Source organism: Pelodiscus sinensis, chromosome 3 (genome assembly GCF_049634645.1).
Source record: "Pelodiscus sinensis isolate JC-2024 chromosome 3, ASM4963464v1, whole genome shotgun sequence".
In the NCBI taxonomy this organism is placed as follows: domain Eukaryota; kingdom Metazoa; phylum Chordata; order Testudines; family Trionychidae; genus Pelodiscus; species Pelodiscus sinensis.
In genome coordinates, this window is record NC_134713.1 from 157,392,361 (window position 1) to 157,405,422 (window position 13,062).

General features: G+C 47.3%; 1 protein-coding gene across 2 annotated transcripts in view; it reads right to left on the reverse strand.

The window, feature by feature from the left end:
- Positions 1-10,553: 10,553 nt before the first annotated feature.
- PARP1 (poly(ADP-ribose) polymerase 1) overlaps positions 10,554-13,062 on the reverse strand; it is a 60,531-nt gene continuing 58,022 nt past the window's right edge. For both annotated transcript variants that reach the window (XM_075925305.1, XM_075925306.1), the window contains one exon: positions 10,554-11,926. In XM_075925305.1, coding sequence (XP_075781420.1) covers positions 11,845-11,926 — 82 coding nt within the window. In that variant the 3' untranslated portion in view covers positions 10,554-11,844. The remainder of the gene's footprint in view (positions 11,927-13,062) is intronic.

Here is a 13,062-nt window from a genome sequence, read left to right on the forward strand (position 1 = left end):
CCTCTAAATTGGGCTAGCTAAGACTAGTGCTCCACACTTTCTAGTGTGGCACCTGATCCAATTCCAAATGTACTTCAGTATGTTGGACCCTGATCTTTAAAGCTCTGAGCAAACTACAGACAAGCATCTCCGATTGCCTTTTCCTCATTACCTGCAGTTCACAACATGAATACTGCAGTTGGGATGCTGTAAGCGCTGGTTCCTTAGTAGGGCCCCTCACTGTAGAATTCCTCCCTCCTAAATTACTAGGATGAACCACTGTCCTTATACTTAAAACTGCAGTAGCAATGTCACTTTAGCCATACTATATGATCAGTTTTCTAGATGCCAGTATATCAATGAAACGGAAATACTTTCTGGGATGTAGACACCCAAGAAAGCTGCTGACCAGATGTATGTAGTCCATCAGAAGAATTATGCAAGGAATGAAAGATGTAAAAAAAAATATATATATATATTATAACCCTGAGATGGAGGTTCGCCACAAGTATTTTTTGCTTAATTTACGTGCACAATGATTAAAAAAATAGAGGCTTTTTCACCAGTCTTTAAATGTTGAAGTGGTTTAAAGGGAAAGAATGGTTCTATGGTTAAAGTAGCCTGCCACTTAAAAGAGATCTGCATTTTATTCCTGTTCCAGCCAGAAACTTCCCAGGGAAACAAGGGCATATCACTTACTCTGTACTCTATCTGTCTATCTGTAAAATGGAGATAACAGTACTTCCTTTCTGCCTTGTCCATTTAGATGATCAACACTTAAGGCAGGGAATTTCTTGTGTTTGTGTTGGATACCGTACATTGAGGCCACAATCTCAGGCAGGCACTCTAGTGTTAGCATAATACAAAAATACCAGATTTATTCTTAAATTGCTTCTGCCAGTTCTGCTAATTCAGAAAATTATTCTTTTAGTAACACTTGCATAATTTCTTCCCAGCACATTTAAACTAGAATTATTTCTATTCTGATCTAAAATCTTTAACCCTCAAAATCTAATCTTAACTCTACCAGTTCTTTATGGTCAAATGCTGTCCTGTACCTACTTAACAAGTCTGTTCCCTGCATCTATTTCAAGTCTCATCTGGTATTTTAGCAACAAAATAGGTCTAGTATGTTTTTCCTCTCATGTTAGTACTGCAGAGCCAATACAGTTATAGGAAAGTGAGCTGGTTTCTTCTCTTATCAAAAAGAGGGACTGATTATCATTTATGCTAAGGCACACTTATACAGTGCTGGCATTAGAATTACATGTACAGCCATATTAATGCCCTTTACAGATCTGGGTGTAAAACGAACTTTGAGACAGGCACTGAGTTTATTTGCTGATAGTAATATGAACCCAAGAATCACAATGTTCTGATCCCACGTTGGATATGCAGGGCCGATATTTAGGATTTTTAAAAAACTTTTTGGCATGGTATCTGGATCTCCCAGGTAGCGGGGTGGCCTAGTGGTTAGGTCCCAACATTAACTGGGAGCCCGGGGTGTAGGACTTCAGGCCACTTAGAGTTTGTTCCTTCAGTTTGGGGTGTGGCCCCAAGAGTCCAATTTCCCCCTCCTCAGTGGGGTTTTCCTTCTGGTTCTCCCCCTTTGGGCCAGATGGAGAGGTGGGAGGCGTGTGTCCTCCAGCAGCCGATACAGCAGATAGCTCTGGCTCAGGTCCTGAGGACAGCAGAACCAGCTCCTGCCTCTTCGCTGGTCAGCCCCTAACTGAGCTAGGTTCCCTCCTTTTATTCTTTCTCCAGGCCTGGCATTAGCTGCAGGTAAAACGGTGTGGGGCTAATTGGGCAAAAAGGCCTTGTTGAGCCCTTGCACTGCCAGGCCCTCCTTGTACTCCCTAACATATTCCCCCTTATGGCTCCCATTGGGTTCTGCCCTCCCCCAACTGTGTTCCATCCCTCTCAGAGAAAAAGTCTGCATTTGCATGGGCCTTCCCAGCCCAATGTTGGACCCAGAAGGAGAAGGGTTGGAAGGAGTGGTACCATCTCATAATTCTGGGGTTTGTCTCTGTAGTGGTTGGTGTCAGTGGAGGACATGCTGACTCACCACTGCCTCCAGAATCAGGCTCCAAGCCTTGCTGCCGGTCCACTCTCACTTCTAAAGGTCTCGCCCTTATGCGGGTGGGGCAACGAACGAACAGTTTCAAATAAGCTGCTCAGCAGTCTACACACCCTATACAACAGTCTAGCAAATAGTCTAAATAGTACATTCTAAACAGTAAATAGTCCACCAGGTTTAACAGCACCAGCCCATGTACAGGCAGGGTCCAGGATCGGGTCTCCATGCTGGCGGAGGGCCAACAAGCACAAGGGTTTTTGTCCACAGGGGGGAACCTGTTACCCAAAGGAAGGATTGTTAGGTATGATTTGTTTTCTTTATGATAATCAAGATTTCTGTGATTGTGCATACTCCATCTTGAATCCATCATGGCCTCCATTTTTTTATCCAATGGAAACTGTGAGGTGAACTGTTTTCCCGCCAAAGGACGCTGAGCTGTAAACAAGTTCTGGCTAGAACTGGATTTTCCCGCCAGAGACTCATTAGAATATTAACTTTACCTCAGAACTGTGCACAGCCAGCCTATCAATCATCCTGTTTTCCCACCAAAGAAGTAATAAAAGCCCTGCGCCTCTAGGGACAGTGTGGCTTTTCCTGCCTGCCAACGCAAAGAGAAAGAGAAAAAGAGGTTGTGGTCTGGGGTCTCCAGACTATTGAGGTGCCTTTCCCATACTGAGCCATAGTTAAGACTTGGTTACAGTACTGGGATGCACCGAGCAAGGTCTGTTGATCTCTGCCTCCTCTCAAAAGTCATCTGTTCTGCAGACCTCCTGTGGCTCCATTGCTTTGTGGTGAAGGCCCAAGAAGGATCGGCAGCTGGAAAACCCGCAGCGTGGACAAGCACTTCCAGGCTTATCCTGTGGCGAACACCCAAGATTTTCAGCTAAGGATGGTGCTGACCTCAGTTTCCATCTTCCATCGAGGAATTATCTGGTGTTCCTCCCTGAAAGCTGGATACAGCTCTAGGGTAGAAGGTCCCAAGCCTACAGCTGTCCACTAGCCATGCACAGTGATTGTAAAGTATACTTACCTTATTGTATTCAGGGATCTTTTCTGTCTTCTTTTTCTTCTGTTTTGGGGTTGGGTGGGTTGTTTACTGGTTTGCTAGTGAGTGATTGTATGAATTACATGCATTGTATTTCTAAATTCTTACAATATATTGATTAACTTTAATTCTGGCTCTGTGTGCGTTATTGGGAAATCTGCCGGTGACAGATATGGTGTTTATCAGGGGGGGCTTCTCTTCTGATTACAGGAATGCATAACATCTAAAATCAGATCCTTAAATTACTAAATTATCTTGTTACTAGATTCCTGGGTAACAAAGGAGGTGGCGGGGGGGAGAGAGACAGGGACATGGGCCCTCCCTACTCCACCGTGTCCCAGCCCAGGGCCCTAACAATGGCAGCAACACAGTTACTGGACCAGCGGGCTCCAAGCCGTAACGCGCTGGTCTGGGTCACTGCGTCAGCAGGGTTCCAATCCATAATGCGCTGCCCAGCTGACCTCCATGTTCTCAGCCACCTCAGATTTGGCTGTCCCTGGGCCACTTCCCCATTCCCCCCCAGGGGAGGAGGGGTCTATCTGGCTTGGGTACGGCTCCTTGGTGTTGGCTGTGGATGGAGGTGCCGGCAGCGTGTCCATAGGCGTAGGGTCCAGGGCAGGTAAGGGTCCCGGCGGTTCAGCCCACTCGGCTGGGCCTTGCACGGGTGCAGAGTGTCCAGGTAGCAGCCTTCGCAAATGTGTCCTGGGATCCAGGTCCAGCAGCGGCCTGGGTGGTCTAGGCCTGGGCTCAGGGCCCTGGTACAGGCCCGGGCGATCCGACCCAGTAGTCCAGCGGAGCACGGCTTGGCTGGGCCTTCCTTCTCTGGGGCCGGGGAGAGCCTCTGCCCTGCTCGGCAGCTGGGCTCCGACTGAGCTGGGAGCTTCCCTTCTTATATCCCCAGCTCTAGTTTCCTGTTTCCTGTGGGTGGGGCTGGGTGATTCTGGCACCGTCCACCAAGGGGTTTTGAAGGGAGTTTCCTCCTCTGGGTCAGCGGGAGGCCACGCTGACTCACTATAGTCACTTTCATTGCATGTAGCCAGCAAAGAGGGGCATGGTCTGTGACGAGGATAAAGTGTCTGCCCGGGAGGTAATATCGGTGGAAGTCCACTGCCCATTTCACCGTTAGCGCCACCTTTTTGATTACAGGGTAGGCCTTCTCTCTGGGAAATACTGATGTAGAGGATCAAGTGCTCATCACCTCTTAGGACCTGGGAGAGAACAGCTCCTAGGCCTATGTCAGAGGCATCTGTCTGTAACAAGAGCTCCCTTGAGAAGTCTGGACTCTACAAGACAGGTTCTTGACAGAGCTGGGCCTTTAAGTCTTGGAAAGCTTCCTCACAAGCTTGGGTTCACTGGATTCAGTCTGGACTCTCCTTCTTGAGGAGGTCAGTAAGAGGGGCTGCAATGGAGGAGAAGCCCGGGATGAAGCGGTGCTTGTACCCTGCTAACCCCAGGAACTGGCGTACCTGCCTTTTGGATGATGGAGGGGGGAAAAAAAAAATCACTGGACCTTTCCCACTAGGGGCTGTACAGTGCCTTTCCCCAAGGCGTAGCCCAGATAGATGGTCTCATCCCTTCCAAGGCAGCATTTTGCAGGGTTCTCTGTCAGGCTGGCTTCCCTGAGGAACTGCAGTACAGCCGCCACGTTTTAAGTGGGCCTGCCAATCGTGGCTATAAATCACTATGTTGTCCAAATAAGCAGCCATGTACTGGCCATGGGGACGCAGAACACAGCCCATCAGCCACTGGAATGTGGCAGGGGCGCCATGCATGGTTCAGAATTGGAAGAGCTCAAAGGGGGTGGAGAAAGCCGTCTTCTCCTTAGACTCAGGCATGAGGGGGATTTGCCAGTAGCCTTTTGTTAAATCCAGCGTGGTAATGTACTCTGCCTCTCCAAGCCAGTTCAGCAGCTCACCCACCCGGGAAATGGGGTATGCATCAAATTTGGACACAGCATTCACCTTCCAGAAATCAATGCAAAACTGGGTGCTTCCATCAGCTTTAGGGACTAAGACTATCGGGCTCTTCCAATCACTGAAGGACTCCTCAATTACCCCCACTGCCAGCATCGACTGAAGCCCTTGTTTTACCAAATCCCTCAATTTTTGGGGAAGGGACCAGGGTTCTCCAGGACCGTAACCCCTGGTTACTGTGTGGATGTGATGGATGGCCAGGTGAGTTCCACCTGGTTTTGCTGAGAAGACAGAGGAGACTTTGGTGACTAACTGCTAGGCCTGAAGCCTCTGTTTAGGGGTGAGGTTGGACCCAATCTGGACCTTTCCGGGTTTTGATGTATCGTTCGCCTGGGGCCCCAGTTCCAGGTCTGGCAGGTAGGGTGTTATTAGTAACTCTTCCTGGGCTTTCCAGGGTTTTAAGAGATTCACATGGTAAATCTGTCGCACTTTGCGCATGTCAGGCTAGTGCATTTCATAGTTTACCGGGGCCCACTTGCTGAACCATCTCATAAGGCCACTGGTCAGCAACAGTAGGACCTGATCGCTTGGTTGGAACTCACGGAGTCTTGCCCATTTGTTATAAGTTGCCTCCGGGGCCCTTTGGGCCTGGAGGAGGTTCTCCTACGCAAATGTACCTAGGGCTTCAAGCCTCTGTCAGAGGTTAAGCACATATATTAGCAGCTTGGGAGGGCTGTTCCTCCCACATCTCCCAAACTAAGTCCAAAAGCCCATGTGGCTGCCTTCCATACAAGAGTTCAAAAAATGAAAACCCTGTGGCAGCCTGGGGGACCTCACGGACTGTGAACATGAAGGCCAGGAGGAGCTGGTCCCAGTGGCGCACATCCGTTATAACAAATTTGTGGAGCATAGCCTTCAGGGTCTGGTTGAAACGCTCTACTAGTCTGTACATTTGGGGGTGGTAGACGGATGTCCGGAGTGTCTTGATTTTTAATAACCGGCAGAGTTGCTGCATTGTTTGGGACAAAGTTTGTTCCCTGATCTGTTAGGATTTCCCGAGGGACTCCGTCCTGAGCAAAGATGTTCATCAGTTAAGTCGCCACTCTCTTGGCACTCATGGAGCGTAATGGCACAGCTTCGGGGTACTGGGTTGCGTAGTCGACTACAAGGATGAATGTGTGTCCAGCAGCACTCTTCTCCAGCAGGCCAACTATATCCACCTCAAAGGGTACACTCATGAGTGAGAGGGGGAATTAGCAGGGCTTTCTCCACTGACTGGGGTGCCATGAGCTGACACTCTGGGCAGGAGGCACAAAAGTCTGCCACCTTCTGGTGGATCCCAGGCCAAAAGAAGCAGGCCAGGATCCGAGCCAGCGTCTTTTCCCTCCCCTGGTGTCCCGTCACGGGGATGGCATGGGCAAGCCACATGAACATCCTCCGATACGGCCAAGGCACCAGGAGCTGGTGGCGCACTTCTTCCATTTGCGGATCCTTATCGACTCGGTATAGGCAGTCTCCCTGAATTTCAAAATGGGGTAACTGTCCCACTTGATAGGGCCCCGTGGTCTCCCCATTTACTACAGCCACCTGGTCATATGCTCTGTTCAGGGTCTCGTCAGCTTGTTGCTCTCCCACAAAGTCCGAGGGGCACGTTAGGATTGCTGATTCAGGTAACGGAGCTGGCTCCCTCTCAGGCTGGCTGGGGCCTGGATCCACCAGGGTTTATGCTGGGCCCTGGGAAGTCCCCTCCCCCAGATCTGCCACTTCCCCCACTCTGACAAAAGTCGTGATTTCAACTCAACCAGCCCTCAAAGGCCGGGGTTGTTGTTCCAGAGCAGAAGGTTTCACTCCTTCTGACAGCAGTTCACCCAAAATATCCCAGTGATATTGGGCAGAGATGGGTCTCCTTGAGGCATCCGGGAGGACGGCCATGGACAAGACTCCCCAAGCCTGGGGCTGAGTGGGGGCCCTGGCTCTATGTCTAGTGGGCGCCTGATATCCCGAAGGGGGAGCTGGTGGGCTGGTCCTGTGCCCAGGAATTGGGATATGTGGGTACCCTTGAATCCACGAGCCCTTCAGGGCCCGGGGAGGGGCAGCAGGTGCTGAGGCTCCTTTCAGGTGACCCTGGCTACTTTCAGGTGTCAGTGCTGGGGTGCCCTTGGCTGTTCTGGGTTCAAAGAGGGTGTTGTCTCTGGGGACTTGGCTGCTAGGTAGTTCATCACCCATTCCCTCCCCCCAGAGTGTAGAACCTGGTTGAACTATTCAAGCAGGATCTGCTCAGCAATCTGCACTCCCATCTTTGTCTCTGGCTTCAGCCATCTCCAGCAGGCGTCCCGCAACTTCTGGGTGATGAGCCGTGGTTAGGCTCCTGCTCCCCCAGGAAGTGTTGTCTGAACATTTCCTCCAAAATGTCCAGAGCGTCTAGGATTGCTGCTTTGACCTGGGCATTGCCCTGAGTGGCAACGGGGTCTAGGACGTGGTACGCAGTCTGGGCGACCCCCATCATGTATGGAGCCAGGATTGCCACCCACTGTGCTCAGGCCCATTGGGCTACCACAGCCATCTGCTCAAAGGTTTCCAGGAACGCCTCAGGATCATCATCCGGTCCCATCTTAGCAAGCTTAATAGACGCCGGTGCAGGAGTCGGCAGCTGTTGCTGGGCCATCTGTTGGAACAGCTGCTGCTGTTGTTGCTGGTTGGCGTTTTGCTCTGCCATCCACTTCAGCAGCAGCTCCATCTTGCTTCAATGGCTGGGCTCACACTCACTTGGTCTATGGTTGTCTCTGTAATAAGACCCTTCAGCAGGCCATTCTCCACCACCTGTGGCCGGGTCTCCCAGGCAGTGGGGTGGCCTAGTGGTTAGGTCTCAGTGTTAGCTGGGGGCCCAGGGTGTAGGACTTCCAGCCACTTATAAGAGTTTGTTCCTACAGGTTGGGGTGACCAGAGTCCAATTTCCCCCTCCTCAGTGGAGTTTTCCTTCTGATTCTCCCCCTTTGCGCCAGAGGGAGGGGTTGGAGGCTTGCGTCCTCCTGTGGCTGACCCAGCAGATAGCGCTGGCTCAGGTCCTGAGGACACAGAACCAGCTCCTGTCTCTTCATTGGTCATCCCCTAACTGAGCGAGGTTCCCTCCTTTTATTCTCTCTCCATGCCCGGCCTTAGCTGAGGTAAAACAGGGCGGAGCTAATTGGGGAAAAAGGGCTTGTTTAGCCCCTGCACTGCCAGGCCCTCCTCTCATTCCCTCACAAGTCCATAAACACAAAACCAGTTATTCAGAACAGATATATACCAATGCTTCGGGTTCAGTGAATTTGATTTCCCTATAGGAACTTGCAAAGTAAAATACAATAATTCTGTTCAAGTTTATGACAGTCTTAAAGCTTAATAATTATTAAACAGAAAACGCACCAGTATTTTCAAACTCAAATTCCATTCTGTAAAAGATTTAATTATACTGCAACCTGCTAAATGACACACCTGTGTTGTGCCATAATCTTCCATCTCTCCACTAGGGCCGCATGACGACTTTCGTGGGCCCTAGGCACTTGTGCCTTTGTGGGCCCCTTCCTCCATAAAAAAAACCAACCCATTAAACATTATTTTTGATATAACTTTAAATACTTCAACATTTTATTTTTTTTCCTGTTTTAGGCAAAATTGAATAGATTTTCGTGGGCCCTAAAAGTTTCATTTTTTTCTGATGTGAGAAAAAATTAAAACATTTTCGTCGACCCTAAAGTTCATTTTTTCCTTCTGATTTTAAAAGAAATTAAAACATTTTTGTGGGCCCCTAAAATTATCGTGGGTTCTAGGCACTGTGCCTAATGGATAAGTCGGCCCTGCTCTCCACCCCCAATCAATCAATTCCCCACTATTCCCTTAACTCTTTACAAGGATCTTCACTCTAGAAGAGGGAAGAGGCGGTGGCTGCTGTACTCAGAGGCAGCCCTTAACCTCCAAGTTCCTAATATACCTGTCATGCTCTGGTCCCCCCACCCCTTTCCAGAAAGGAGCAACAAATCGGGGTCACTCCGAGTTTCTCTCTTGCTCAATCTCCTCACCCCCCAAAAAACCTTACAGTACCAGCTATTTTGCTCCTTTAGAACCAGTGGATTTTAAGTCACATCACTTACCTGTTCCTTACACATTTCCTTCCCCATAGATCAGTGGTCTCCAACCTTTCTACACCCAAGATTACTTTTTAAATGACAGAACAAGCCAAGATCTACCGCCCCGCCCCTTCCTTGAAGCCCCACCCTATCTAGTTTCCTCCTCTCCATTACTTGCTATCCCCAACCCTTACACTGCTGCCTTTTTCCCCAATTCTTCTGTAAGAAGAGGTTTTTCCAACATTTGGCCTGTCTAGACTGGACCAAATATCAGAAAAAAACCCTTCTTTTGGAAGCCCCCTTATTCCTCGTGGAAAGAGGAATATAGGGGTGACCGAAAGATCATGTTTGCTCTTCCACTAAAAGAAGTGGAAGAACAAACACATCCCTGAATGCAGAAGAGTTTTTCTGGGATATCTCCAGAATCCTGAAAAACTCCTGCAGTCTAGCCGTACCCTCGCTGGGTTGAGACAGGATGTGTAGGCTCTAGGGTGGGAATGAGGGATTTGGGTGTGGGAAGGGGTGAGAGGTGCAAGCTGTGGGAGGAAATCTGGATGCAGGAAGAGGTGGATAAGGGGACACTGATGCTCGGGGAGGGAGCTCCAGGCCGGGCAGTGTTGGGGTCAGATGTAGGGTTAGGGTACTAAGCAAGCCACAGACTTCTGGATGTGAGGGTTCAGGAATTTGGGTTGGGGTACGTGAGGGGCTCAGGGCAGGGGATTCCAGTTTATGATAGGCTCAGATGTAGGGTCTGGGGGAAAGGGGCGTGCAGGAGTGTTATGATGCTGTGGCCAGATGCAGGCTTGGCCCCAATGGGGGGGGTTTGTTGGCCAGGCTTCATTTTTAAATAAAATACTATGTCAAACACAAAAAGTTTCTGCATTTTCTTTATTTCTGAGAAGGGCAGGGAACCTGTTTTGAGTCAGGGGTCACCGACTCACTGTTTGGAGTCAGTTGGGGCCACACAAGTGAGATGCAAAAAAACCCTCCTCCAACCCCCAAGCTTCACTAATGCGGCCCAACTGTGTTGGTGGGAGCAGGGGAGATAGTACTGGGGAAGGGTGGTAGTAGGTGCTTCGGCAGGGGACAGGGTGCCAGTGGGGACAGAGTTCTGCGGCTGGGGGCAGGGAAGAGGGAACAGAATGCTGGGAGGGGAGAGGACAAGGTTCTGCAGCAGAGGACAGAGTGCCAGTGGGGACAGGATTCTGCAGCTGGGGACAGAGTTCTGTGGGTGGGGACAGTTCTGTGGCTGGGGAGAGGGGGACAGGGAAGAGGGGGCACAGGGAGGGCAGGGAACAGGGAGCCGAGGCTGGGGTGCCAGTGGGGGGCAGGGAGTCTCTATATTCTATAAGTTTACGATTAGCAACTACCATTGTTCTTAGAACACTAATTGCAATCTCATCAACTTCATTATGTACAAATCTGGTTCACACTCTAAAAATCAAGCATTTTATTAATGTGGTCACAGGCATTACGATCTACATATTAGAACAATGCCCTGAAAATATAAAATGTATGTATTTTAGCTTGCAAAGTGTAGTTTGTGAATGAGTCACAGAAATATGGTTACTTTAGTTATTGACTATGTTTTACCCTGCATATAGCAAAACAATGTGGAAATGGATGGCTCACGACATTAGGTAAGGAACATTTCAACATGAAATCACCATGGTCAAAAATTGTCTCTGGATGTTTTGTGGTCTTTTGGAAGTGAGCAGATTCAAAAGACATACCCACATCCTATCATATTTGGAGCTAATGGCACTTTCTGTTGACAGTCCTCTTAACGGTGGTCAATGACAAAACTGACCACAGACTGAATTTGCATTTCAATCTAGGTCTGGGTGAGTAAAGCCTGCTGTACCAATCCTACACATTTGTTCTGTGGATCAAAAGGATAGTCTACAATGAATGTCCTCCACACACCCTAAATCACATGAAAAATTGGTATTTATAGAGGTCTGTTGAGACTAATTCTCAATAAATCATGGCAACATGTATTGGTTCTTTCCAGGGACATTTCCTACATTAGGCCTCAAATTAATCAGAAACTGGTTACTACCACCACAATGGAAAAAAATCCCAATGGCTATCCAGTGTGGATTGAGATGTGTCCACAGGTTTGAATGTTTAGTGTTTATATTTAGAGAGCCATGGCGTGTTTAAAAGTATTACAAAATAATACACAAACTGAATCAAACATCACAATTCAATCATTTTGCAACATAAAAATAAAAGTTATTAGTATGAAATTAGCTTTTATTTTTACCTCAAAATAAATGCACGTTTAATATTTATTCAAAATCAAAAATCGAAGAGGATATTTTAAACAAGTGAGCAATTTTTTTTTAAATAGCACAACTATTTGTAAACATTCAGTAATATCTTTTCCTCTCCAACTCCCCTTCAACTCCATTTGGTTAAAATCCCCTTCCTTTAATTTTTTTTGGTCTGTCAATTCAAAGATACACTTGATAGCCCAAAAATTAGAAGTGGCATAAAACAAAAACTGGTATTCATTCTCATCAAAATTCAGTTCCATGTGCCACCACATATTTATAAAAAAAATGCTTACTAAAGTGTTACTAAATCTGGATTTAGTAACCTCTTCTGCATCTTAGCTTTTTGATACCTTGATAAGGAAAGTCAATGCATAAGCATGTCAGAAGTCAGCACTAGAGCGTAACTACATTGTAACTCATTAACAGGGCTTCTAAGCAGGGTTCACCAGAGTGATGTCTTGTAGTTGAACTTCAGTTTCAGTAGATACTTCAGATTTACCTGAGCAACATCATAGACAATGTATCTGGGAAGGAAACAGCGAGTTAAGGAAAAACTACTTTAAAATAACAATATAAACATAGCTTGGACTTCAACAGTGTTTGAGTCTTGCACTATGCCAATCTGAACATAACAGCAAGCTCATGATGTCAAATTCTAGGTGCATGCCTATATTTCTTCTTGTGAGTTAGAACGTTTCCCCCTCACACACATTTGATTTACTTTTTAGTTTGCAATGTGTGAAATAGAAGTTTATGTTCTAAAAAATTCTGACAATATAAACAAAAGGAACAGTGCTAAACTCTGCAAATACTATAGGAAAATCAGCTCCAGGCTAAATCAAATAATGAATTCAGAAAAGCAGAACTGAACACCAAAATTAGGCAAACTTCCTGACCCCACACAAACCCATTCTTCTTTGAATCAGAGTATATAGCATCAACCGTTTATTTCGGAGCTCTTGATACAAAATCAGGAATAGGAAGAGTCACTAGACAAGGGCAACATTAAAGAAAGTGTGATGGGAATCTCAAGAGACAAACTGACTGACTGGACCAGGGACTGCATTAGCTGAAGACTATGTTTATCCAAAGCCATTCTTGTCTGCCATGACCTCATGGTACCAAGTCACATGCTCAGTCTAAATACTGGGGACAGAGAAAAAAAGTGAAGACTGAACACAGGACTACGGAATCAGGAATTCCTGAACCGTAATCGTATCTATGTTACTGTTTTCCAGTGTGAAGCCTCTGTCTCTGTTCCCCATCTATAGAAACAGAGAATGCTCGCCAGTCAGGGAATGGATTGAAAATGAAAAACAGTGCAATTGTTGGTATTATTGGAATAGACTGAGACTATCCACATCCTGGTTATTATGTGACTAAGTTTCATTAGAAAAGTCAGGCACTTAATCTATTCATTTTCTCAGCTTTTAATGCTACAAACCTACTTCTAAGATGATGACTCCTAAGGGCAAGTCTACACCACAGTGCTACATGTCTGATGAAGACACACTAATGCTGATGGAAGAGTGCTCTCCTGTTGGCATAATTACTTCACCTTGTAGAGAAATGGAAGCTATATTAGCAGGAGAGCATCTCTCACTGACATAGAGCTGTAATGTGAAACTGGTTTTGCTCAGGGATGGTGGAGGTGGCTTTT